The 27,994-nt window shown below is 38.6% G+C and overlaps 1 protein-coding gene across 1 annotated transcript in view; it reads left to right on the top strand.

Moving 5' to 3' along the window:
- The first annotated feature begins 406 nt into the window (after nucleotides 1-406).
- Nucleotides 407-27,994, top strand: part of LOC149163761 (apyrase 2-like) — a 122,076-nt gene continuing 94,488 nt past the window's right edge. Inside the window, exon 1 of the mRNA XM_089431852.1 lies at nucleotides 407-1,188. Coding sequence (XP_089287978.1) covers nucleotides 877-1,188 — 312 coding nt within the window. The 5' untranslated portion in view covers nucleotides 407-876. The remainder of the gene's footprint in view (nucleotides 1,189-27,994) is intronic.

Here is a 27,994-nt window from a genome sequence, read left to right as displayed (position 1 = left end):
CGAGGGGATTGTTGGAAGGTTGGATGAGTTCATCAACAATTTGAATCAGAAAAAGATTGAATTACAAAAAGCGAAAAACAAAGAACTAATAGTCTCATAAACTCTGTGTATTCTCGTACACCTTAAAATATCATATCATATCATATCATTTATACTAATCCCAATTCAAAGTAAAACTATTTACCCACAAATAAAAAAATTAAAAAAATAAAACATTGCATTCCAAATGTCCTCTCCGAAATTTTGATTAAATCTCACCCCATAGAGGACTAATTCTACACTCTAAAGCAATGAACCTTCCGCACAATACCGAAAGTCGAATTTCCCAACTCAATAAACGAGAAATTTATACAAATTTATTCCTTATCATTCCTCACTGCCCTTCAACATTTTATGCCAAGTTCGGACAACCAATGAACCTTCCTGCACTTAATCCCAGGGCCTAGTGCGGCCAGTCCACGACTTACGTAACAAACAAACAATATATACGACTACACGCATGCCAAGATCGTTCAAACAGCCCATTGATATATATATACATTCGACGGAGATGAATTTGGCCTTCTCGTCGTCCTCTTCGGTGCAGAGGAAGAGTAGCGGGCTGCGGGATCAACAGCAGGAGAGCACATTGCATTCAGCTCTTTTTCCCGTCTCGATTAATTCCATTTTCCGTCAAAAATTTGGAAATTTCTCTCTGGCAACGCATACTCTAATTCCCTTGTCGTTAAATCGGTCGAGCTGGAGTCTGCGGAGGGGGCATTGCAGGCCTTCAAGCCGCCATTGAATACCCAGATCCGTTATCGTACGAGCTCGTCAATAGAGCTGGAGAACCAGCATCTGTCATCTGACGGAGAGGAGACCGATCTCGAGGAGAAGATGAAGAGAATGCGGCAGGAGACGGTGACAGAGAAGATGTACAGGTACAGGGGCGTTATCTTTGTGGTCTCCGTTCCTCTTCTTCTCATGTCGTTCGTGTTGCTTCTCATGCCCCGGGTTCCCGTCGAGATGAACTCCATGTTGCACGATGGAGAAATTTCCCATCCCGAGAGTTTCCCGTCGGATGACAGATCTAGGAAGTACGCAGTTGTGTTTGATGCGGGGAGTTCGGGTAGCAGAGTGCATGTGTATTGTTTCGATAAGGATCTACAGCTCCAGCCTATAGGGAATGAACTCGAACTATTCAAACAAGTAAGCTAATTGTTTCCTGGTACAAATTAGAATTGATCTATAGCATGGTCTTATTGGGTTCTAAAATGTTTGTATTCTCATTATAATACGAGATCCTGTTATCAATCTATATGGCAATTGAACTACAGATTAATCTCAGTTAAAATCCATTTTGATATGTTTTTTGTTTTCACTATAAATTACAGTCATAGGTCAAGGGGCATGTGTCTCATCCCTAAACCCATCCAAACCAAGGTCTCAGATGCACCCGGAGGTTGCGATGCTCGAGGATTCATATCCCAAGTCCACCCGACTGGTTGGGTAAAAAATACGGAACTCTGAGATGTGCAACCTTAAACTTCGGACCATTGTAGTGTATATCAGGCCTTAGGTTCAGATGGGTCTGGGCCAGGGTCCATTGTCCAGATTTAATGCGCCCAATGTACCGTCTAGATTGAATGCACCATTGTACAGGTGCACTCACAAAGAATTGATAGATCACCATGATCCCCACTAAGGCTGAAGAATGCACCTTGTAACTCTTGGTGCCTAAGGTGAAACCCATTTTCATATTTTTTTATTCACAATTATAGGTCAAGAACCGTGAGTTTTGATGTAAAGAAGAGAAAGATAGTAACTGGTTCACATAATTCACATTGCAAGATTGGAATTGACTGCCCTATAACACGGTGCTGTGAATGAATAGTGCAATTTCTATGGCAGAGAGGAGGTTGAACATGAAAAAAGGTTCGCTACTCCTTTAATGCCTGTCATACAATGGTATATTTTATATTTACAAAATTTGAGATAGGCGACCACATATGGCTTCAACATTTATTATCTAGTATCACTAGAAAAATAAGCAACCCATAAACCAGGGATGATACCCATCAGAGATCATAGATCATCAATACAGATATGAGGCAGGACTTGCCAATGATCATATATTGCATTCACCCGTGCAACTGGAATGAACACGAGACAACATACACATGTAAGATAAGACATGAAAATTTTATTAAATGCCCAGCAAATGACAACAAAAGCAGGTCAATGGAATAGGTACAATGCGGGAGTGCAAAAGAAGCTCCTAAATCAATACTGAAAGCAGAAAGAGATAAAGAACTAAGTAGGTATCTAGCTAAAAGCTAAATGTGGAGCTAAGAGAAGATATAAATAATGTCCAATAACAAGAACAATGCTAGAAACTGATGAGTCTTGGTGTTGAGCAGAAGAGAGGTTGTCAAGGACTGCCAAAGCCGATTGGCAAGGATGATTGATTGGATTTTGATATAGCCTCCTAATTGGAGTCATCAATAATTGTGAAAGGGAAATGCACTGGTAGATGATGTCCTACAGGGAGTGGTCAGGGCTGAGAGGGCCTCGCTTCAAGATCTTTAGGGAGGGCACAAGAGTGAGGACGCCTAGCTCTCCTAACATCCAAGGCCACGTGAAAGAAAATTTAGATGGAACCTTGGTTGCTCAAACGAACTTGAGGAGTACTATGCTTAATGGGGTAAGCCAGACTCTAGGACAACCCACAGTTGAACTGTTTGCTGGTCTAGGGCTGTACACCCTATATCGTAGATCAACAATGCTGCAAGGGTCTCTAGGGGGGTGGAAGTTGAGAGGAAACCTGAGGTTGTGCCATTTGGGGTTGAGAGGAAACCCAAGGTTACACCATTATGGAATCTAAATGAGACGACCTAGAAGTATGAATAAATCCTCCCAAAGGCCTTCATAGGGGATGGGACATGTAGAGATTGAGCTCTGTGCCCAAATACTTCCTTCACAAAAAATTCCTAAATACAAAACACATTCGCTAAACATTTTTCGAAGCTTGAAATTTTCTTACTGAGATGGCCCAACTTCTGCTGCTGTGTCCATTTTTCCCATCGCTGCTTCTTGACCATCTGGTTGTCTGGCCTTTTCCCTTGGGTTGTCTTCATTATGTTCCAGCTCCTCCTGCTCGAGCGCGCTTGCTTTGTTTGGGGATGCTTCCACTTCATTCAATCTGAGCTTCAAGACTGCCATCTTTATGTCCATAATTGCCATTTTCTTATCCAATTTTTTCTGCAATGTAAATGGTTGCAGAAAAAAATGGATACATTCATGTGATACAAAAATCTTGAGAGAATTATAGATCTAGAAAATATAATGGAAGGAAACGAGAGATATAAAACAATTCCATTCAAATCTGTAGAGGAGGTGGTGGAAAGCCCGTTGGGAATCCCAATGTTTTGCATCTCATTTTTTGGTTTGGAAAGGTTCTTCAGGATGCAAAAATATTAGGATTGACAACACGTGAAATGTGATTCATCTCGTATTTTATTTAATTCCATCTTTAAGATGGGTCAATGCTAGTTTGATTAAAAGTTCCACGAACATTTGATGTTATTAAGGATTTACCTAATGTAGTGACATTGATCTAAAAATATGACTTGCTCCCACTAATCATAGAGATGCTTATCTTGCTAATATTAAACTTTGTAATACCCTAAAGTAGCTAATTAAAGTTTTCAAACTAATTTCATGCGTTTTTTTTTAATTGAGGCTCATTTTAAAACATAGTAGTTCATTTAAATTTTTTGCATTCCATTCCGAAGTTACTAATAAACCATAACTTTTTCTCAATGTGCAATTGCTTGAATTAAGTTTGCCTCCACAAAATCAAATGTGGACTAGATTTTATAATTTATAGAATTAAACAAGAGTATTTTCTTTCATATTTATCCTTAGGTCACAAAAAGGTTGCTAGTTCAACTGCTGACTTTCAGGGGTTACTCTGAAAGTTTTTACATCATGCTTGGGGTGCTTCATGAGATTTGTGGTACATGGTGTATGTTTAGCACTTGGATGGTTTGAGATGGATTGGCATGTGAGAGGTAGTCCTTGATGGATTTGTAGAGTTGAGATAGCTTGCTCAATGGATGCATGGCCTTAGATGGTTGATGGCATATTGTTTTTCCCTTAGAATTTGGAGTTTTCTTGATAGTTTGCTGGATGCCCTTCATTGGGGCCCAATGAAGGATCCACTTGCTTCAATAGTGCCCTACATGGGATGAAGAGCATTGTTTAGCTTGGAGGAGGGCATCAGGTCCTAGTTGGCATGTGGGAACTTGGATTCATGTTTGGATGATTGGAGATGGCTGAGCACACTTGGGGCTTCAATTATATTCTTGTAGGGGCAATGACCCTATGGAGTACTTTGCTTGCGAGGACCAAAGTGAGAGGTAGTCCTTGATGGATTTGTAGAGTTGAGATAGCTTGCTCAATGGATGCATGGCCTTAGATGGTTGATGGCATATTGTTTTTCCCTTAGAATTTGGAGTTTTCTTGATAGTTTGCTGGATGCCCTTCATTGGGGCCCAATGAAGGATCCACTTGCTTCAATAGTGCCCTACATGGGATGAAGAGCATTGTTTAGCTTGGAGGAGGGCATCAGGTCCTAGTTGGCATGTGGGAACTTGGATTCATGTTTGGATGATTGGAGATGGCTGAGCACACTTGGGGCTTCAATTATATTCTTGTAGGGGCAATGACCCTATGGAGTACTTTGCTTGCGAGGACCAATGGAGTCCAGGGAGGCTTGTGATGGAGGGATGTGGACTTGCCTTGCATAGCTACGTCACCTTGGAGCCATTATGGTGCACAACATCACCTTGGAGCATGACACATGTACTTCAGAGTGTAGCATCTTAGTTTTGTTGTACTATAAGTGCCCATTGTAGATTGCTTGGAAGGGGTAAGGCCCACATTGTATTGCTAGCCTCCCCTACCTCTCATATAAATAGAGGAAGGAGAAGGTCTTTTCATTGATATATGTTCATTCGCCCTTGTGATGAGATGTGACACTCTGAGAAGAGTGCACAGTAGTCTCTCTCTATCTTTAGAGTTTTCACATTTGTTTGGCCTCTCTCTCTATCTCGCATCGCTAGGTTTTCTTGGTCTTCATGGAATATCTTAGAGCATTTTGGAGGTCTCGGGTATTGGAGTTCAGGGTTTTGTTATAAAACTCTGGTGTAATTGTTAAGAAGAGGAGGAGAGGACATCTTGCCTTGAATGATGTTGTGAAATGATTCTTGCATATTGGATCTTTTTGGTTGCTATGATTTTGTTGATTTCCCCAGCTGGGACAAGTTGTACTAGCCTTGAGGGAATGCTATGGTATGTATATGTACTTGATCTTGAGCATATTAATGAAGTTTTCAGCTCTCCAAAACTTCAGCAATTTCCAGAGTTGATTTTTACTTATATATGTTCATTGGTCTTTATGCATTGTTATTTACAAGCATATATGTCTCGCTGTTTTGACACAAGTAAAAGGAGAATTGTTAAGATTTAACATCTAAGCGAAGAATATAGGCGGCTGATTTTACTACTTTCATACTGCTGTTATTACTGTAGTAAACTATTATTTTTAGATTTGGATATTGGCTGGTAAGTTGTCCAAAAAAGGCTGAAACTTATCCCTTTGGTTTGGTATCTTTTCTCCTTGAATTGCTAGGAAATTGGGCTGTTTGGAAGTGAAACATTATACTCTTTCTGCTGCTGTTTTATACCTTGTTTTATAGTAGCCCTAAGGCTGAAAATTCACGAGGCTAAGATCTAGGAAGCCTTCTATGTTTCATAGTAATCTTAAGGCTGAAATTTCACATGGTAAGATTCAACAAACCTTCTACTTTGAAGATAAAATTATAGTTTTGCATCGGATTTTGAATTTTGAGAAATTTCCACATGGTATTACCATTAGAGCCTTTTATGGTTGAGATCACTGTTGAGTAAGAGGGATTTTGTGTTTCAGTTGGAGTTTACCTCAGACATGTACTTGACCTAGTTGAGGTCATTGGCTAAGAAACCCTAGGTTACTAAGCAGAAGCATCTGTACCTTATAAAGAGTTCTGTCTACTTCATATACTGCTAATTTTGTGCACTTAAGACTTGTTTAGGATGTGTAAGGTGATTCTCAGTTTTAGAGAGAGTCTTCTAACTTTGTTCCATGTAAGCTTAGGCTTTAGATTCTTATGGGGGAGATTGATCTTTGCGAGCTTGTTGAAAAGGATATTCTAAAACCTTTTGATTCAAGACCTTTGGCTGCTTACAAAAAAAGGAGGCCGAAGTGGAGAATAATTCTTCATTTTATGAAGGACCAATTCATCTCAAACATCTCAAATAATACAATAGGTAAGAAGATGTTTAATTCTTTGGTTGAGTTATTCTAGAAATCTTGTGCTTCTGGACAAATGCTTTTGCGAAACTAGCTCTTAGCTGTTTGCATGGGCAAGAGAGATAGTATGGTGAGCTACTTGACTAATATTACTGAATTAAAGGATCACTTGGGAGCTAGTGGAACTAAAGTGGAGGATGTGAAAAAAGGGCCTGCTCCTTCTTGGACACCTTTTTTCAAGGTGCTTGTGCTCAAGAAAATATACCAAAGTTTCCCAAGTTGTGGGTTGATCTTGTGTAGGAAGAAATCATGTTGTAGTCTTGTTCAAAACAAGGAGGGGAAAGTAGATGCAATTGGTCTCCTTAGGAAGATGAAAAGGAATAACAAGAAAAGAAGAAGGATGGGACAAATACAAGAAATAAAGACTTGAGTATGGTGATGTGCTTTTGATGTCACAAGATGGGACATTATTCCAGCTAATGTCCATAGAAGAAGGGAATGGTTGTGAGATAGGTTGCAACTGGGATTGTTGCAGGCGTAGAGGAGATAAACTCTTAGTTTGAGTCTGCCTTTTTCACGGCCTCTCGTATATCTTCTAAAATCGTGTTTAGTGTTGGTTGGTATGTGGATAATGGAGCTTAAAGGCCCATGACATATGACAGGCCTTCATTTAGTAGGATTTAGGAATAAGAGGAAGGCATGATTGTGGAATTGGAGGATGATGCCACATACATTGTGAGAGGAGTTGGCTCCATTTCATTGTGGATTTTCTAGGTGATAATCTTGAGTTGGATCACATTTTATTAGTTTATGGTTTAAGGAAGAACTTCCTTTTAGTTTCTTCTATGATAGATATACATTGGAGAGTTGCCTCTGGGGGATAGGAGTGCACCATTAGTGATTGTAGTCTAGCTAGTTCGAGGACTTAAGCTAGAGTAGTGAGAGAGGGTGGCCTTTATAGTTTACTTGTTGATCCAAGATTCCAATGACGTGTACATTTTGGTGGGAGGTTGGAAGAGCCTTGTAGCTTTGAGGAAACAAATGGATGGCAATAGGTCATAGAGCTAGGTTCAACATCAATTGTAGAGGCTATGATAGCATCTTGTATTGATGATGATGTGAGATCATTCAGTTCATAGGATTCTCCTCCAATGATCAAGGAGATTGTGGAGGTTGTTTCAGATTTAGAGGCTTGAGAGCACGTAGGAGTGCTTAGATTTTTAGTGAGGGCGAGTGTACCTCCTAGGAGATATGCTAGTCATGTTGCATTGGTTTCTTCCATCCATGAGATTTCTAGTTGTATAGAGGAGGATAGATGTGATCATGTTGCTTACTCCATCCACAACCCTTCTAGTTGTGAGGAGGAGAGGTGTGATGCCTTGATGGAGGATGATGCTAAGATAAACTCCAAAGTTGTAGTTGATGGGAGTTTTAAAGAGTACAAAGCCAGGGACCATGGATTCTCTCAAGTAGAGGGAGTTGCCTATGACGATACCTTGCTAGGGATCATTGATTCTTTCACATAAAGGGAGTTGATCATGATATTACTCTTACTTCAAGATTCTCTTAAGACAAGGGAGTTTATCATGATATTACTCTTACTTCAAGATTCTCTTAAGATAAGGGAGTTGACCATGATGTTACTCTTTAGGATTCTCTAAGGTTAAGGAAGTTGGCATAGTTTAGGTCGGTCTAGGTACCAGAGGGTTTGAGGAACATGAGAGAGGGGCTCTCATATTCATAGGATGACAATAATCTTACATGGATTGTTGGCTATACTGTAAGGTTTGTGTTCCTGGATGGAGGAATTTAATTGTATGGATCTCTATCTTTTTGAGTTTTATAGATGTGATACACTTGTCTTGATCTTGTATGGAGATGTGATATTTTCTTTAGGATGTTGTGCATAACTCATGATGTGGCATTTGTTGATTTTGGCTTATGATGCTGATTTGGAGGATGATGGAGTTTGACATGTTTCTTTTGTTCTACAAAGACATTCCTTCATGTTCATAGATGGTTCTTTCATTTGGCAGATAAAACGTGATGTTAATATGGGTGACAAGTTCTTTACAGATGATAGTGGTTGATTTCAGGACTGTAACAAGTACAAATTTGTGGGTAGCGTAATTGGTAGAGTTGCAAAGTGAGTTGACATGTGTCAGTGTAAACAATTTCCTTGTAAAGAGGGAGTGTTAACTTTTGGGGTCATTTTGAAAGTGTTTACACCATGCTTGGGGTGGGTGCTTCATTAGATTTGGGGCACATGGTGTAGGTCTAGTCACAGTTAGTTTCGATATGGATTGACACATGAGAGATAGTCTTTGATGGATTTGCATAGTTGAGATACCTTGCTCAGTGGATGCATGAGTTCGGATGGTTGCTATCTAAGTGAATTGTTGGAGACAAATAAACTTGCAGGATCGCTTTTTTGGAGACAAAGCAAATGGCCAGAAAGGCCAGTGCACCTTTTTAGTGGGCAATGCGAGTTCACAGAAGCAGTGCGAGTTGCTCAATGGAGGCCAATTTGATTTGCAAAGGGTCGATTTGGTTCTATGTTGCATGGGTACCCGCACCCGGGGGTGGGGTTCTCGAACCCGTCCCAGGTTCCCGCACCCAAGTACCGGATTCGGGTATGGGTTCTTCCCAGACGAACCCAGAAGAACCGGGTTCTTCAAAAAAAAATTTGGGTTCTTTTCCTTTAACAGGTTCTTGGGTTCTTCGGGTTCTTCAGGTTGGGTTCTTTGGGTTCTTCATAAAAAAAACTATATTAAAAATTTAATTTTCAAATATTTTTTTTTTATTGAAATTTAAAAAATAACTTATAACAAAGGTAAAAAACTTTAAAAACCCTAAATCTTTAAGACTTTAACTCTTTATGAACGCACACAAGCAAATATCTGATACGTGATCACTGATTTCATTTAACTTTTAAGTTTTTTCCATTTGGTTGAGGCCCGTTTACCATTTCCGGCGGCAGTGGGCAGCTTCAGCGGCAGTGGATAGAGCAGCTTCAGCGGCAGTGGTATTTACAAGTTTTCGTTTTCAATTTTATTATTCCATGAAAAAGTTTCACAAGACCCACGTGTGAAAAATATAGGTGCATTATATTACACATTTGAACAGTGAACACCCACAGGGGCTCAACTACATTAAGCAGAATTGCCGGAATGAATGTCACAATTTCTTGCTGTTTCGGACTGTCTGCAACATGAGCCACAACTGTCAGTCCACTTTTATACACTCAATTTGCCTCCTACAACTGCGGCATAGTCCCTCCTCCTTGTTGTTGTCAAACGCTGAGCTGTAGGGCTTGATTCATGCCACTGTTTACACAAAACAACTCACTGTTCACTAAGGAACAGACCTCGGCCTCCCTATGCAGACTCCTGTACCCAACCGAAGCCCTAAACAGAGATGACAATGCCACAAACTTACCTCTACTCAGCCCAGACTTGTTAAATTTTTAAGTTTTTATACTATATACTATAATATGAGAAGTATACGTTTCAGTTCTTTTAACCTGAAATAGTTGCAATTAGATTAATAAAGCGCAGAAAATCTTCATCATTTTTTGCATTAATGAATGGCATTACATAATTGCATTCATACACTAAATATAGCTCTGTGGTATTCTTTACAATATAAATCGTTCAGTGAGAATGTATTTCAAATTTTCAACTCAATCATCTACACAACATTCAAGCCAGTTCATTATCTACCCTCTAACAATGGTGTTGCTTGCCCTTGCAATTTAATTTCACCATGGATCAACAAAATCCAATTAAATGGTTCAGAATTTGTTCAGGAAAAACAGTTCATAGTATATATATTTTAATTTTTGAAAAATTGAATCATTACATTTGTCATTAACATATAAATTCTGTGGTTTTTTTTAGGCTTGTGGCTACATTAAAGTATAAATTATGGCTGCTGGCAGCATATATTTCACTACTGTCCCACCAAACACACAAGGCAGCCCAATAAAATAAAGTTTAAAATGTTGAGTCTTTGAGAACTCAGAATACTTTAGGATTTTTGAGCGTACTCTTGAGTTTGTAGGAAACTTGGCTAGTGTATCTCAGTCAGCTGTGTGTGACAAAATCTGTCCCATTTAAATGATTATCATTAAAGTTTTCTTGTTTAAAGTTGAAAAAATATACAAATTCAAATTTCATATATATTATTACTTATAAATTTATAATTTATAAAATATAATTATTAAAATTTAATATTATTATATTACCCGACGAACCCACGCACCCTGTTTCCAAAAATGCCGTCCCTGTCCCCGTCCCCGCACCCACGTTTCCTGGCAACATAGATTTGGTTAGTTGAAGTGAAGAGAAAAATTACCAGAGCTTTGCCAGTGAAAGGCAAGCAGTTTATGTATATTCTCAATTTGCTGAAGAATTAATAATATAAACCTTCATCTACAAAATTGGTTTTCCCCATCTTGGGATTTTTCCAGGGACAATTTGTTCAAAAGCATTGGTGTCCATTTTATGTGTGGTGTTTTCTTAGTTCTTGTGATTTATTATTTAGTGAAATTTGCAGTTGTGTTTTATTCAATATTTGCCACAAGTAATTCACAGAAGACATAATTTGAAAAGAGGGCACAGGAAGAGAAATCGAGGGTTTATAAAACCTAGTTCGAACTTTTCTTCAATTTTTTTTGGGTTTTGTCTATTTTCTGAGGGTTTTCAACAATGGCTTTAGTTGGATCAAGAGATTAGGACAAATTGGATGGAGCTTCTAACTTTGATGTTTGGAAAGCCAAAATTTCTTTGTCGCTGGAAGAGAATGGTCTCAAAGAATATGCAACCAGTGTTGTAGTTGTACCAACAGATCCAACACAACTCATAACATCCAAAAAGGAAGATGCCAAGGCAAGTAGAATAATCCTTGACAAGGTTAAGGATCATTTTGTTCCACATATCACAAATTTAAATACAACAAAGAAAATGTGGGACGCCATTCTAAAACTGGTCCAGGATGCTATTGTCAACATGAAGCTGATTCTCAGGGAGAAGCTGAGAAATACCCAGACGAATAAGGGTGAGAATGTTGTTAGTTACCTCACAAAAGTTTGACTTGTCAAGGACGAGTTGGCAACTGTTGAAGATCAATTAACTAATGATGAGCGTGTGAAAGCAACCTTGAATGGGTTCTCAAGGTAGTGGGATGTATTCATTCAAGTGATCAATTGATGAGATACCCTACTAAGTTGGGATCGCTTGTGGACTAATTTCACTTAGGAGGAGCTTAGGTTGAGTCTTGTTAGTGGCAACAACCCAAAAAAGTGAGGGAGAACAAGAAAACGTGGCCCTAGCAGGAAAAGGAAAAGCAAAGAAGGGTTCTAGCAAAGGACTTAACCCCAAAGGAGAGAAGGAGAAGAAGGAGTCGGAGGACCTTTCGAAGGTCAAGTGCTACAGATGCCATGAGTTTGGCCACTATGTCAACAATTGCCTGTAGAGGAAGAAAGGTGAAAAGAAGGGCACAAATCAAACAACGACTTCAACAAGTGCATACAAGCTTTCTAGCAGGATGGAATAGGAGTTTGCACTCATAGCTTGCTTGACTAGCTCGATCTCACAAGGTGTTTTGTATATAAACAGTGGGGCATCATTTCATATGACAGGAGTTAGGGAGTACTACTCCAGCTATAAGGAGGAGGACATCAGATTTTAGATCGAGATGGGGAACAAATCCAAGTGCAACCCAGTTGGGATGGGGACTGTTCTATTTCAGAGGAGCCGATTCCCATCCATGATGTGTTGCATTTGCTATGAATGGGGATGAATCTAATTTCTGTATCTATTCTTTAGGATAAGGGGTACAATGTACTCTTTAGATGACAACAAGTGTTGATAAAATGCCAGGGGTGGAAGTCACCCATAATTATTGGAGTTAGGAGTGGTCGAATTTACAGGTTGCAGTTGGATACTCCAAAGGCACTAGTGAGCAGTAGTGATTCAAGAGATTAGTGAGAGCTATGGCATATGAGGATGGGCCATATTCATCAGGAGGCACTTAGATTGCTCTGGGAGATAGTGATAGGTGTTCCAGAGGTGAGCATAAAGCACGATGATGTTTGCAAGGGATGTGTTTTGGGGAAGTTTGCTAAGGTAACTTTTCCAAGGAGTGACACTAGATCCAAAGGTGTTCTTGATTTAGTACATTATGATATATGTGGTTTGATGTCTATGAAATCTCTCAGAGGGTACGGGTACTTTGTAACTTTTATTGATGATTGCTTCAGGAAGACCTGGATATACTTCTTGAAGACAGGGATGAGGTCTTCTTTCACTTCCAAGAGTTCAAAGCTCTTGTGGAGAACTCGACAGGCAGGACGGTGAAGGTTCTTTGGTCGGACGATGGAGGTGAGTACACAGGGAAAGTGTTCCAGTTGTTTTGTACCAGGGAGGGAATCAAGAAAGAGTGGATGGTTCCTTGCAACCCGCAATAGAATGGGGTTGTTGAGAGGAAAAATCGTTCAATATCAGAGGTAGCGAGGGCCATGTTGTATGACTAGGATATGCCACGATACTTATGGGCAGAGGCATGCAGTACTGTGGTATATATTCAGAATAGGGTCCCACATAAGGCATTGGGAAAGATGACACCAAAGGAAGCACTTACTTGGAAATAGCCAGATGTCAACCATTTTAGGAAATTTGATAGCATAGCATATTGTTACATTCTAAGGGATACATGTTCTAAGTTGGATCACATTGTAGAGAAGGGTTACTTTGTTGGGTACAATGAGACTTCTAAGGCATATCGAATATTCATTCCAGGGGCCAAGAGAATTATTGTTAGGAGAGATGTCCGATTCATGGAGGACAAGGCATATAGGAGGTCCAAATATTTGCCAACAGTAGTTGATTAGAGTGAGCAACCAACATAAGCTCCAAGGGTAGAACAACATGTTTAGGGACAAGACAGTATGAGTACGGTTACCAATACGAGCACAGGTTCAGGTGCAAGTGTTCCAGAGAGTTTGCGGTGTATGGAGCAGCAAATGCAACATATATGAGAGATGCATCAGGAGGATATGGAAGTGCAAATTCCACACTACAGTTCGCAAGAGGAACCAAGAGGTTCAACAAACACTTAGGCATGCTTAGGAGGTTCTGGGGACTCCTAGGACGGGCAGGAGACAACAGAGACGACTAGACAGGTACAATGGCTACATGGCATCAGTGAGCCAGATCGTGGATAGCGAGCCTTCCAACCAAGGTTACTTGGGAGTGGGAGCGAAAAAAGGGAGCGGGAGCGATATTTTCAGAAGCTCCTGGTTTGGGAGCGATTCAGGGAGCTATTTAGTATTTTTTATATAATATATATATTTTTTATATTTTGATGCATATATGTCAACAAAACCATGTAGAATGATGAATTAGATATAAAAAGCATAAAAAACATAGTTTGAACCATATAACAACAACCATCTAGAAGCTATAATCTTCATCAACCATGTCCACAAGTTAGTAACATAGTAACATACAACATATTGAGTCTCATGATTCATTAATCTTAAATTTTCAAGCTTTCAAAATTCAATATATAACATTTATCATCATTGATCACCAAAGTTGTACTTGTAAGCTAAGTGTAACCATTACAACAAATAATATCTAACATGAAATGAAATGTTATAAAATGAAATGAAATGAAACAACTTTCAACTTTCACGAAGCATCATATTCATAATTCATTACCAATGAGTTATAATTGCCAACTTCAAACTTCAAACTTAAATTGTCATATATTGTTTACAAAAAATATCATAATAAATATGAAAGAGTCAACAGTTATAAAAACTACTAGAAACTAGAAAAGACAAGTAAATCTATTATCTATTGCTAATGCTTGGGCCTCTTGCCGCCACGAGAAATGTCTAATTTTTTAGTCTTGTTGGAAAATCAAGATCTTTGTCATTAATATCACCCTCTAAGCATTAATATCCAGAGGTATCTTTGTCATTACCTCTGGATTTGTATAGGGATCTTTGTCATTAATATCACCCTCTAAGCATTAACATAAGATAGAAAAAACATAGCATGTCAAGTCAAGATTTTGTTTGAGTGATGGGTACATTTTTAGTAGGGTCATGATAGAGGAGTTCGACAACCAACGTCACTAACATCAAGGCATACGAAGGGATTGGTGCTCTTGATTAGAAGGAGGGAATAGATTATGGGGAGACATTCGCTCCAGTGCCCAGGTATACTTCTACGAGGGCCATGATTCCACTATCAACATGGATGGGATGGCAGATCCATTAGATGGATGTCGAGAAGGCATTCCTTAATGGCGAGTTGGAGGAGGAAGTGTACATTGAACAACTGGAGGGCTTTGTAGCATGCAACAATGAGACCCACATGTGTAGATTGAAGAGAGCTTTCTATGGGCTCAAGTAGGCTCCTAGGGTGTGGTATGAGTGTATAGATCGATACTTGCAGGGGATGGGCTTTGTGAAGAGTGAGGCAGATGCAAACCTCTACTACTTGATGGTTGGGGGTGATGTACTCATTCTTGTCCTATATGTGGATGACTTGTTCTTGACAGGTTCATTGGAGCTCATAAAGGGGTGTAAGAGGGACCTAGCAATGGAGTTCAAGATGAAAGACTTGGGGTTATGCACTACTTTCTAGGCATGGAGGTGTGGCAAACTGATGGGGAGATTTTCCTTGGGCAAGGGAAATATTGCATCGAGATCTTGAGGAGATTCAAAATGGAAGATTGTAATGCCATGTCTACACCCATGATAACTGATTGGAGGAAGGTAGATACATCTAGGTAGAAGGATGTGGACCCCACTCTCTACAGACAATTGATTGGCTCTCTTATGTTTTTGGTCAACACCAGGCCATATATATCATTTATAGTAAAGTAAAATCTAAGTCGGTTCATGGTTGAATCGAAGAGGGTGCATTGGACAACAACAAAGCATGTGTTGCGACATTTGTGAGGTACAATCAAGTATGGGATCATATATACTCGAGGTGATGGTATCAGGTTGATGGGCTATACTGATGTAGACTGGGCAAGCGGTACAATGGACAGGAAAATCACTTCAGGTTGTTGCTTCAACATGGGATCAGGAGTTGCTTCTTGGTACAACAAGAAGCAGAAGTCCGTGGCACTGAGCTCTGTAGAAATGGAGTTCATAGCAGCTAGCTTGGCAACATGTGAGGCCATTTGGCTTCGAAAGATGTTAGTAGCCTTGTTTGGTTAGAGGGTAGAGACGACAATGATACACTATGACAATCAAAGTTGCATCAGGCCATTTGAGACTTCAATGTTTCATGACAGGTCTAAGCATATAAACATCAAGTATCATTTCATCGGGGATTGTGTACAACATGAGATAATGTAGCTATAGTATATACTTACAAATTAGCAGGTAGTAGACATTTTGACGAAGGCTTTGGGGAAGGTGAGATTCATCTTCTTTAAAGATAAGATGGGTGTTATGCAAAACACCTTCCTCGCTAAGAGGGAGTGTTAGTTTGTGTAGCTTAGACAGGGGTTCTAGTCTCAAGTGGTGTCAATGCGCTAGAAACACAAATGGATTAATTATCTCCAAGCCAATTTATTTTTTATAAGTGAAAATGTCTTAATTAGATTTATTAACCAATTTTAATTATTTTCCTAAGTCTAACTTAGGGAAAGTGGTTAAATTAATCAATATTACTTGAGACAAGTCGATTTCTCTCTAGTCTAGAAAAGTGTTTTGACGCGATCAAGATGATCTTAGCCATTGATTGTGATTAGATTGTGGCTGTTGATTTGTCAATGGGAGACTATAAGAGGAAATTGATGGGGCTCTCAGAGGTACAATTCATGTGAGTAATGAATGTGTAGTGATAGTGTGGGAGACACCAATAACAAGGGTTAGAGATTTGTTGGAGGAAATTCTTCACAGTGATTCCAGTTTTCTGAGAGACAAAAGGAGGCTGAATTATTTTGTAGAGTGAGGCCGAATTTGTCAGTGTGAGTTGCCAGTTTATCGGTGTGATTTGCTGGAGGATTAGTTTGTGTTGCCATTTGCCAGAGCTATTTTCTGAAGGCAGTGCAAATAAGCTGAGTGAATTGTTGGAGGCGGATAAACTTGCAAATCATTTTTTGGAGGCAGAGCGAATTGCTAGAAAGGCGAGTACGCATTTCTAGTGGGTAGTGCAAGTTCACAGAGGTAGAGCAAGTTGCTTAGTGGATGCCTCGATTTGATTTGTAGAGGATTGATTTGGCCAGTTGAAGTGAAGTGTAAAATTGCCGGAGCTTTTCCAGTGAAAGGCAAGTAGTTTATGTATATTCTCAATTTGCTAAGGGATTAATAATATAAAACCCCATTTGCAGAACTAGTTTTCCCCATCTTGGTGTTTTTCCAGGGACAATTTGTCCAAAAGTATTGGTGTCCATTTTGTGTGTGATGTTTTCTCATTTCATGTGATTTATTGTTTGGTGAAATTTACAGTTGTGTCTTTATTTAGTATTTGCCGTAAGTAATTTACAGAAGACAATAATCTGAAAAGATAAGGGAATAATCACTAGTAATTGCAATAAAATTTTCACAATGGAGTACATTGTTTTGGAAGGTGCATGGAGAGGTTATGGACTTTCCTTGCATGGCTAGATCACCTTGGAGCATGACACATACTTTAGAGCATACTATCTCATTTGTGTTTGCTTACAACTGCCCATTGTAGATTGCTTGTAAGAACCCCAATTTATTGTTGGCCTCCCTTACCTCATATAAATAAAGGAGGGAGAGAGTGTTTCCATTGATATTTGTTCATTCACTCACTCGTATTCACTCTTGTGATGAGATGTGAACAAAAGATGAGTGCACACTAGCCTCTCTCTCTCTATAGAGTCTACACATATGTTTGATCTCTCTATCTCTCTCTCTTTCTCACTTGAGTTGTTAGAGTTTCATGGTTTTCTTGGAGCATTTTGGAGGTCTAGAGTTAGGGTTTATCCCTTGGAGATTGGGTATTAGGGTTTTGTGATAATACTCTAGCGTGGAATTGTGAAGAAGAAGAGGAGGAGATGATGTCTTGCCTTGGTAGTTGTGTTGGAGTGATTCTTGCATTTTGGATCTTCTTGTCTGCTATGGCTTTGTTGAGTTGACTTAGCTAAGGTTTGGAGAGCTTGAAGAATCCATACTAGCCTTGAGAGAAGGCTATGGTATGTACATGTACTTCATCTTGAGCATATTCATGAAGTTTCCATTTGTCCAAAACTTGAGCAATTTCCAGATTTGATATTCAGTTATATACATTCTTTATGCATTATTATTAACCAGGCATATATGTCTCGCTAGTTTGACATTTCTAAAAAGATAATTGTCGAATGTTGACATTAAAGTGGAGAATATAAGGGGTTGATTTCACTGTTGTTATATTGTCATAATAGAGTATTTTAAGAGCTGGGTTATTGGATGGTAAGTTTCCCTAAAAGGGTTGAAACTTGTTCCTTTGGTTTGATATATTTTCTCTTTGAATTGCCTAGAAGTTCGCACTATTTGGAAGTGAAACGTCGCACTCTTTTAGCTGTTGTTTTCTACATGGTTTTACAATAGCTGTGTTACCCATCCACATACATGGGTAACCCTAGGAGAAAATTGTTCTCCTATGATGCAACTTGCCAACGAGTAACCCCTACTATGATGCACAAATAGCCAACCTCAGGTGTCTTCTGGTCATTCTCCAGTTAGTACATTCCTTTGTCTAGCCTACTTTTCTGATGAAGGTGGGTCATATATGGTAAGGTGCTTAATCATTTTTACATTCAAGTTCTTTGATATAATGTTTAAAGCATTTTGGTATGGATCATGGGTTTAAATTGGATAATTGACCACTGTTGGTTGTGTACTTGTTTTCTTATTTCACCTTGGTGGTTATCATTTGCCCCTAGTCCAATTTGACCTTCCTTAGGGTCTTTCATTCACTGTCTACGAGAGGCACAAGTAGGAGGCTCTGATGATGGTAGCATTCCATGTTATTCATACTTAAGTTTTAACACTTGATATCATTCCCCTCATTTTGTTATCCCATATTTTGATTGGTTGTTGTAAATTGCTTGTTTTGGTTCCCTATATACCTCGTCCTATGAGTAGGGTTTGGTGTTAGGCCAGGCCTTGGTAACTCCACAATGCGACTTGTGTTGTTGCATTAACCAAAGCATGAATATATACATGAGCGGAGAGACTCTTGGGATTCCAATTCCAACGTCTCTTGGTTTTCTCCAATTCATAACTGGAATATTAAACTATTTACAATATTTACAATAATGTCAATACTTTCAGATTAGGTGTCAACATCCCCTCCCTTAATCTGAAGGGACGTTGGTGAGTCCAAGCATCATTTTGAATCTTTCAAACTTTTTTCTTCCAAGCACTTTGGTGAAGATGTCTGCAATCAATTCATTTGTGAAACAATGTCGTAGGTGGATAGTCTTGGCCTCAACATGATGTCGAATCAGATGATACTTTGTATTGATGTGCTTAGTTCGATCATGGAACTTTGGGTTTTTGGCCAACTTTATTGCAGAAGTGTTGTCAATCAAAAGAGGAGTTGAATGCACTTGTTTCTCTTGCAAATCTTCTGGAAATTTCATGAGACACACAATTTCCTTCGTTGCTTCAACTATTGCCACATATTCTACCCCAGTTGTGGAATTTGCTAGAACTGATTGTTTGCGTGACCTCCAAGAGACAACTCCTGGTCCAAGACTCAAAACATAACCTGAAGTAGATACTCCAATTTCTTTATCTCCATCAAAATTTGAATCAGAGTATCTAAGCAAGCTGAAGTCATCCACTTGTGTATACTTGAGTCCAAAGTCTTGAGTTACCTTTAAGTACTTTAGAACTCTTTTTGCAACTGACTAATGACTCTCACAAGGTTTTTTGCATAAACCTAGAGACGATTCCAACAACAAATGAAATATTCGGTTTGGTAGTAGTCAAGTAGTTGAGGCTTCCTACGAGCTGTTTGTACTTTGTTGCATCCTCAAATTCTTTTCCTTCGATGTATGTGAGCTTTAAATTCTGTTCCATTGGAGTAGTCAAAGGATTGCACTCAACCATGCCAAATTTATTCAGTATATCTCCAATGTACTTCTAAGAGAGGAATATAAACTTTAGATGTTGGGTTACTTCAATACCAAGATAGTAATGAACATATCCCAAATCTGTCATTTCAAAACCTTTCGTCAGTTCTTTCTTTATGGATGTAATGTAATTCTCATTGTTCCTTGTCATCAGAAGATCATCTACATACACCACAATATATACAGTTGTTTTGCCAACTTTCTTGACAAACAAAGTTGCATCATCAAGATCAGTGTTTGAAATTAAGTTTCAAAAGATGTTCAGTCAATTTCTTGTACCAGGCTTGCGGTGCTTGTTTGAGGCCATACAAATATTTGACAAGCTTACATACTTTATGTTCCTGACTCTTTACAACAAGTCCTTTTGGTTGGGACATAAAAACATTCTCTTTTTGATCTCCATTCAAGAAAGCATTTTTTACGTCCATTTGATGGACTTTCCAACCGTTTTGAGCTGCCAAGGGAAAGAGAGTTCAGATGGTAGCCCGTTTTTCCGTGGGGGCAAAAGTCTCCTCATAATCGACCCTTTCCTTCTGTGCAAAACCTATTGCCACGAACCTAGCTTTATGCTTGTCAAGGGAGCCATTTGCTTTATACTTGTTCTTGAAGACCCACTTGCAGCCTGTCGGTTTGGTTGTCAATGGAGGATCAACCAACTTCTAGGTGCCATTCTTTATCAAAGCATCATATTCTTTCTACATCGCTTCTTTCCATTCATAATGAAAAGCGACTTCTTTGAAGGAAGTTGGTTCAAAATATGTAAACAAATTTAGTTCACGATCATAAGAAACATCCATATCAATAGGTGAATCAGAATCATCTACATCACCTCCATTCTGTCTAGTAGAGCTTCTTGTCGCTGTCTTTCCAACCTCATCAGGACGAACACTTTCAAGTGTCTTTGTGAGCCATTTTGGAGGACCTTTCTGAGATGACCCAGGTTGCTCAGTTGACTGAGATGGGGCCGAATCAAGATTAACCTCCCAATTCTCTCAATCACATCACTCAAAGTGTCTTCTTGATCAATGGTTGGAGCTTCATGAGGGGGAGAGAGTGCTTCAGAAGGAGATTCCATAGATTGATCCAGTATAGGGATCCCCCTTTCAAGATGTGGAATCTCATTATCAAATTCTTGAAAAGACTTTGCATTCTTGAATCTATCCAAGCTATCAAGCTGCCGCTCAACAACATTGTCAGTCTTGGAAGATTCAAGAAATATCACATCTGTAGATATTATAAACTTCTTATTTAATTCATCATAAACACAATATGCTTTGGAGGTATTCGAGTACCCCAAGAAGATACATTTTCAACTCCTTGCACCGAGTTTGTTCCTCTATTCCTTAGGTATCAAGGCATAGCAGGTGGAACCAAAAACCTTGAGATGCCTCACGGAAGGAATGTGGCCATGCCACATTTCATAGGGAGTCTTGTTTTTGAGAGCATGAGATGGACACCTATTCTTAATATACACAACACATGGAACTGCATCAGCTCAAAATATCAACTTAACATTCTTGAAAAACATCATTGAATATACAGTGTTTAAGATTGTCCTGTTCATTCTTTCAGCTACACCATTCTGTTGAGGATTATAAGGTACAGTTGTTTGATGTTTGATCTCATGTTGGTGAAGATAGTTTTCAAATTCATTTGAAGTATATTCTTTTTTCATTCTCAATATGAATATAACCAATATGAGATTGTGTATCATTTTCAATCCATGCATGAAAGTTCTTGAAGGTTTCAAAAGCTTCAGATTTGTTCTTCAATAGATATGCCCAACACATTCTAGTGTAGTCATCAATAAATTTCATCATGTATTTATTACCATTTGCAGAAGGAACAAGCATAGGGTCACACAAATCAGAATGAATGAGTTCAAGCTTTCTATGTGCTCTGGAATGAGAATCATGAAAACATTGTTTGTTGTGCTTTCCTAAGATACAAACATCACATTGCTTAAGTTTCCTAGGAACTGTAGGAAAACTAGTAACACCACTTTTCTTCAACAAACAAAGGCTATCATAGTTCAAATGTAGCATGCCATAAAATACTGGATAGAAGTGTACCCTCATCACAGTGAGGAATGTATGAAAAGTTTTGTGCACGAGCATAGGTTCCTTGCGACTTCAATAGTCTTTCTTCTTCTATGCTAGTCATGACAAGTGAGTGGTCTGATTCTCTTTTGACCTTAACCTTGCCATCAAATATGTGAATGGAGTTCCTTGCTAGTTGATGTGAACCAAGGACAACAAGTTTCTCCTCAACTTCGGGAGGTAGAGAACACCATGTAAAAGAAATTCTGGAAGACTTGGCAGTTTGAGGCTGATGGTGCCAAGCCCTAATGGCTTGAGTTTTGACTTATCTGCAAAGTGGACCACTCCATCAACATTGTCAGTGAATCCTTCAAATAAATCTCTTCTAAAAGTCACGTGGCAAGTTGCTCTTGAATAAAGCAACCAATCATCTTTCCATGAAGCAAGTGAAGCATTAATTAAGTCTTCAGTTACTCCAATATTGCAATGTGCCACAACATAATGAGCGGATTTGGGTGCTTTACCTTTCCCTTTATTTAATGCATCATATAATTTTGAATTGTGCCCAAAATAATCACAATACTTGCAACAAAAGCCGATGTGTCCCTGCAATAAAACTGACTGGCTATGCCTTCAAAAAGTCAACAACTAAGGATGCAAATTCTCAATAATCATACGATATATACCTTCCAACATATACCAACAATATATATATCGTATACTATATGTCTCTTTAAAAAAATACTCAATGCATACTACACCATTCAAAACTAATCAACGCAACATATACCACGACCTCACCATAACTCAATGCATACTTCAACGCACGTATGAATCATTAAAAAACTGCAATAGAAGTATGCATATATTGACCTTCAAACAAGTAAGTCAGCCCACATATAATATTAACAAAGTTCTCGACCCATATGCAGAGAACACATCAACCTTTTCAATCATGGGCAACGCACATACATAATTCAGTACCAACGCACATAATAAAATCAACACATACAAAATATATGTTCCTCAAACAATGCACCAAACACCATTCAATGATTTATCAAAGACTCAACCAACGCCAACATAAGACATCAAAGAGCATAAACTGAATAGCAACATGTATCAACTTCAATTTATGTCATTTAATCATCAACCAACTCACAGACTTTAACATATGTTATATTAACGATTGCCCACATTTCAACTTTTTCAACACAAAATATTGCATGCCATTTGCAAATGCAGATATTTCACAATTGTCCTTATGCGGCCATTACACGGTCTTTCTAGTTCAGTCGATAAGGTTCAAAGTGTTCAACAACAACGCCAAGAGCCACGACTTTGAAAAAAGGTAGAGGACCAATGCACAATAGACAACAACCATAGACATGCTCCGTAGACAACACACCCACCGTAGTGTCGATTCCTAAGGAATCAGTGGGTGAACAAGATAATTCAATGCAGAGTTAATTCGCAGAGATAATTCAATGCACTGTTAAAACACACAGAAATTAGGGGCAGAGAAAGGAGGGAGTTACAACAGTAAGAGACTAATTTTGGGCCTGTGCTCTGATACGATGTTAGGCCAAGCATTGGTAACTCCATAATGCGACTTGGCGTCAACATGATGTTGAATCATGTTGAAGATGTCTGCGATCAACTCATTTGTGAAACAATGTCGTAGGTGGATAGTCTTGGCCTCAACATGATGTTGAATCAGATGATACTTTGTATTGATGTGTTTAGTTCGGTCATGGAACTTTGGGTTTTTGGCCAACTTTATTGCAGAAGTGTTGTCAATCAAAAGAGGAGTTGAATGCACTTGTTTCTCCTGCAAATCTTCTGGAAATTTCCTGAGACACACAATTTCCTTCGTTGCTTCCACTGTTGCCACATATTCTACCTCAGTTGTGGAATTTGTTGGAATTGATTGTTTGCGTGACCTTCAGGAGACAACTCTTGATCCAAGACTCAAAACATAACCTGAAGTAGATACTCCAGTATCTTTATCTCCATCAAAATTTGAATCAGAGTATCTCAGCAAGCTGAAGTCATCTACCTGTGTATACTCGAGTCCAAAGTCTTGGGTTACCTTCAAGTACTTTAGAACTCTTTTTGCAACTGACCAATGACCCTCACAAGGTTTTTTGCTTAAACCTAGAGACGATTCCAACAACAAATGAAATATTCGGTTTGGTAGTAGTCAAGTAGTTGAGGCTTCCTACGAGCTGTTTGTACTTTGTTGCATCCTCAAATTCTTTTCCTTCAATGGATGTGAGCTTTAAATTCTGTTCCATGGGAGTAGTCAAAGGATTGCACTCAACCATGCCAAATTTGTTCAGTAGATCTCCAATATACTTCTACGAGTGGAATATAAACTTTGGATGTTGCGTTACTTCAATACCAAGATAGTAATGAACATATCCCAAATCTGTCATTTCAAAACCTTTCGTCAGTTCTTTCTTTATGGATGTAATGTAATTCTCATTGTTTCTTGTCATCAGAAGATCATCTACATACACCACAATATATACAGTTGTTTTGCCAACTTTCTTGACAAACAAAGTTGCATCATCATGATCAGTGTTTGAAATTAAGTTTCAAAAGATGTTCAGTCAATTTCTCGTACCAGGGTCGCGGTGCTTGTTTGAGGCCATACAGATATTTGACAAGATTACATACTTTATGTTCCTGACTCTTTACAACAAATCCTTTTGGTTGGGACATAAAACATTCTCTTTTTGATCTATATTCAAGAAAGCATTTTTTACGTCCATTTGATGGACCTTCCAACCGTTCTGAGTTGCCAAGGGAAAGAGAGTTTAGATGGTAGCCCGTTTTGCTGTGGGGGCAAAAGTCTCCTCATAATTGACCCTTTCCTTCCGTGCAAAACCTATTGCCACGAACCTAGCTTTATGCTTGTCAAGTGAGCCATTTGCTTTATACTTGTTCTTGAAGACCCACTTGCAGCCTATCGGTTTGGTTCCCAATGGAGGATCGACCAACTTCCAGGTGCCATTTTTTATCAAAGCATCATATTCTTTCTATATCGCTTCTTTCCATTCATAATGAGAAGCGACTTCTTTGAAGGAAGTTGGTTCGAAATATGTAAACAAATTTAGTTCACAATCATAAGAAACATCCATATCAATAGGTGAATCAGAATCATCTACATCACCTCCATTCTGTCTAGTAGAGCTTCTTGTCCCTGTCTTTCCAACCTCATCAGGACGAACACTTTCAAGTGTCTTTGTGAGCCATTTTGGAGGACCTTTCTGAGATGACCCAGGTTGCTCAGTTGACTGAGATGGGGCTGAATCAAGATTAACCTCCCAATTCTCTCAATCACATCACTCAAAGTGTCTTCTTGATCAATGGTTGGAGCTTCATGAGGGGGAGAGAGTGCTTCAAAAGGAGATTCCATAGATTGATCTAGTATAGGGATCCCCCCTTCAAGATGTGGAATCTCATTATCAAATTCTTGAAAAGACTTTGCATGCTTGAATCTATCCAAGCGATCAAGTTGCCGCTCAACAACATTGTCAGTCTTGGAAGATTCAAGAAAGATCACATCTCTAGATATTATAAACTTCTTATTTAATTCATCATAAACACAATATGCTTTGGAGGTATTCGAGTACCCCAAGAAGATACATTTTCAACTCCTCGCACCGAGTTTGTTCCTCTATTCCTTAGGTATCAGGGCATAGCAGGTGGAACCAAAAACCTTGAGATGCCTCACGGAAGGAATGTGGCCATACCACATTTCATAGGGAGTCTTGTTTTTGAGAGCATGAGATGGACACCTATTCTTAATATACACAACACATGGAATTGCATCAGCTCAAAATATCAACTTAACATTCTTGAAAAACATCATTGAATATACCGTATTTAAGATTGTCTTGTTCATTCTTTCAGCTACACCATTCTGTTGAGGGTTATAAGGTACAATTGTTTGATGTTTGATCTCATGCTGGTGAAGATAATTTTCAAATTCATTTGAAGTATATTTTTTTTCATTCTCAATATGAATAGAACCAATATGAGATTGTGTATCATTTTCAATCCATGCATGAAAGTTCTTGAAAGTTTCAAAAGCTTCAGATTTGTTCTTCAATAGATATGCCCAACACATTCTAGTGTAGTCATCAATAAATGTCATCATCTATTTATTAACATTTGCAGAAGGAACAAGCATAGGGTCACACACATAAGAATGAATGAGTTCAAGCTTTCTATGTGCTCTGAAATGAGAATCATGAAAAGACTATTTGTTGTGCTCTCCTAAGATACAAACATCACATTGCTTAAGTTTCCTAGGAATTGTAGGCAAACTAGTAAAACCACTTTTCTTCAACAAACAAAGGCTATCATAGTTCAAATGTAGCATGCCATAAAAGACTGGATAGAAGTGTACCCTCATCATAGTGAGGAATGTACGAAAAGTTTTGTGCACGAGCAGAGGTTCTTTGCAACTTCAATAGTCTTTCTTCTTCTATGCTAGTCATGAGAAGTGAGTGGTCTGATTCTCTTCTGTCTGACCTTAACCTTGCCATCAAATATGTGAATGGAGTTCCTTGCTAGTTGGTGTGACCCAAGGATAACAAGTTTCTTCTCAACTTCGGGAGGTAGAGAACACCATGTAGAAGAAAGTCGGAAGACTTGGCAGTTTGAGGCTAATGGTGCCAAACCCTAATGGCTTGAGTTTTGACTTATCTGCAAAGTGGACCACTCCGTCAACATTGTCAGTGAATCCTTCAAAGAAATCTCTTCTAAAAGTCACGTGGCAAGTTGCTCTTGAATCAAGCAACCAATCATCTTTCCATGAAGCAAGTGAAGCATTAATTAAGTCTTCAGTTACTCCAATATTGCAATGTGCCACAACATAATGAGCGGATTTGGGTGCTTTACCTTTCCCTTTATTTAATGCATCATATAATTTTGAATTGTGCCCAAAATAATCACAATACTTGCAATAAAAACTGATGTGTCTCTGCAATAAAACTGACTGGCTATGTCTTCAAAAAGTCAGCAACTAAGGATGCAAATTCTCAATAATCATACGATATATATCTTCCAACATATACCAACAATATATATATCGTATACTATATGTCTCTTCAAAAAATACTCAATGCATACTACATCATTCAAAACTAATCAACGCAACATATACCACGACCTCACCATAACTCAATGCATACTTCAACGCACGCATGAATCATTAAAAAACTACAACAAAGGTATGCATATATTGACCTTCAAACAAGTAAGTCAGCACACATATAATATCAACAAAGTTCTCGATCCATATGCAGTCAACACATCAACCTTTTCAATCATGGGCAACGCACATACATAATTCAATAACACACATAATAAAATCAACACATACAAAATATATGTTCCTCAAACAATGCACCGAACACCATTCAATGATTTATCAAAGACTCAACCAATGCCAACATAAGACATCATAGAGCATAAACTAATTAGCAACATGTATCAACTTCAATTTATGTTATTTAATCATCAACCAACTCACAGACTTTAACATATGTTATATTAACGACTGCCCACAATTCAACTTTTTCAACACAAAATATTACATACCATTTGCAAATGCAGATATTTCACAATTGTCCTTATGCGGCCATTACACGGTCTTTCTAGTTCAGTCGACAAGGTTCACAGTGTTCAACAACAACGCCAAGAGCCACGACTTTAAAAAAAGGTAGAGGACCAATGCACAATAGACAACAACCATAGACAGGGTTCGTAGACAACACACCCAACGTAGTGTCGATTCCTAAGGATTCAGTGGGTGAACAAGATAATTCAATGCAGAGTTAATTCGCAGAGATAATTCAATGCACTGTCAAAACACACAGAAATTAGGGGCAGAGAAAGGCGGGAGTTACAACAGAAAGAGACTAATTTTGGGCTTGTGCTCTAATACCATGTTAGGCCAGGCATTGGTATTTCTATAATGTGACTTGGCGTCAACATGATGTCGAATCATTTTGAAGATGTTTGCAATCAAATCATTTGTGAAACAATGTCTTAGGTGGATAGTCTTGGCCTCAACATGATGTCGAATCAGATGATACTTTGTATTGATGTGCTTAGTTCGGTCATGGAACTTTGGGTTTTTGGCCAACTTTATTGCAGAAGTGTTGTCAATCAAAAGAGGAGTTGAATGCACTTGTTTCTCCTGCAAATCTTTTGGAAATTTCCTGAGACACACAATTTCCTTCATTGCTTCAACTGTTGCCACATATTCTACCTCAGTTGTGGAATTTGCTTGAACTGATTGTGGAATTTGTGATATAGACTGTAAGAAAGGAAAAACATGAGCCCAATATCAAAATGCAAAAGAATGGCAAGGGTTGTAAATCACTCGAAAGGAAATTATAGTTTGACCTTTACCTTCTCTTATATAGCCACTCATCCTGAGAGTATCCATGCATATAATGGCTATCAAGTAGAAGGAACT

Source organism: Pinus tabuliformis, chromosome 5_1, assembly GCF_031772625.1.
Source record: "Pinus tabuliformis cultivar Carrire ecotype Pingquan chromosome 5_1, CPIR1, whole genome shotgun sequence".
Taxonomy (NCBI): domain Eukaryota; kingdom Viridiplantae; phylum Streptophyta; class Pinopsida; order Pinales; family Pinaceae; genus Pinus; species Pinus tabuliformis.
The sequence above is the reverse complement of the archived record's forward strand: the minus strand, read 5'-3'. Positions and strand labels throughout refer to the sequence as shown.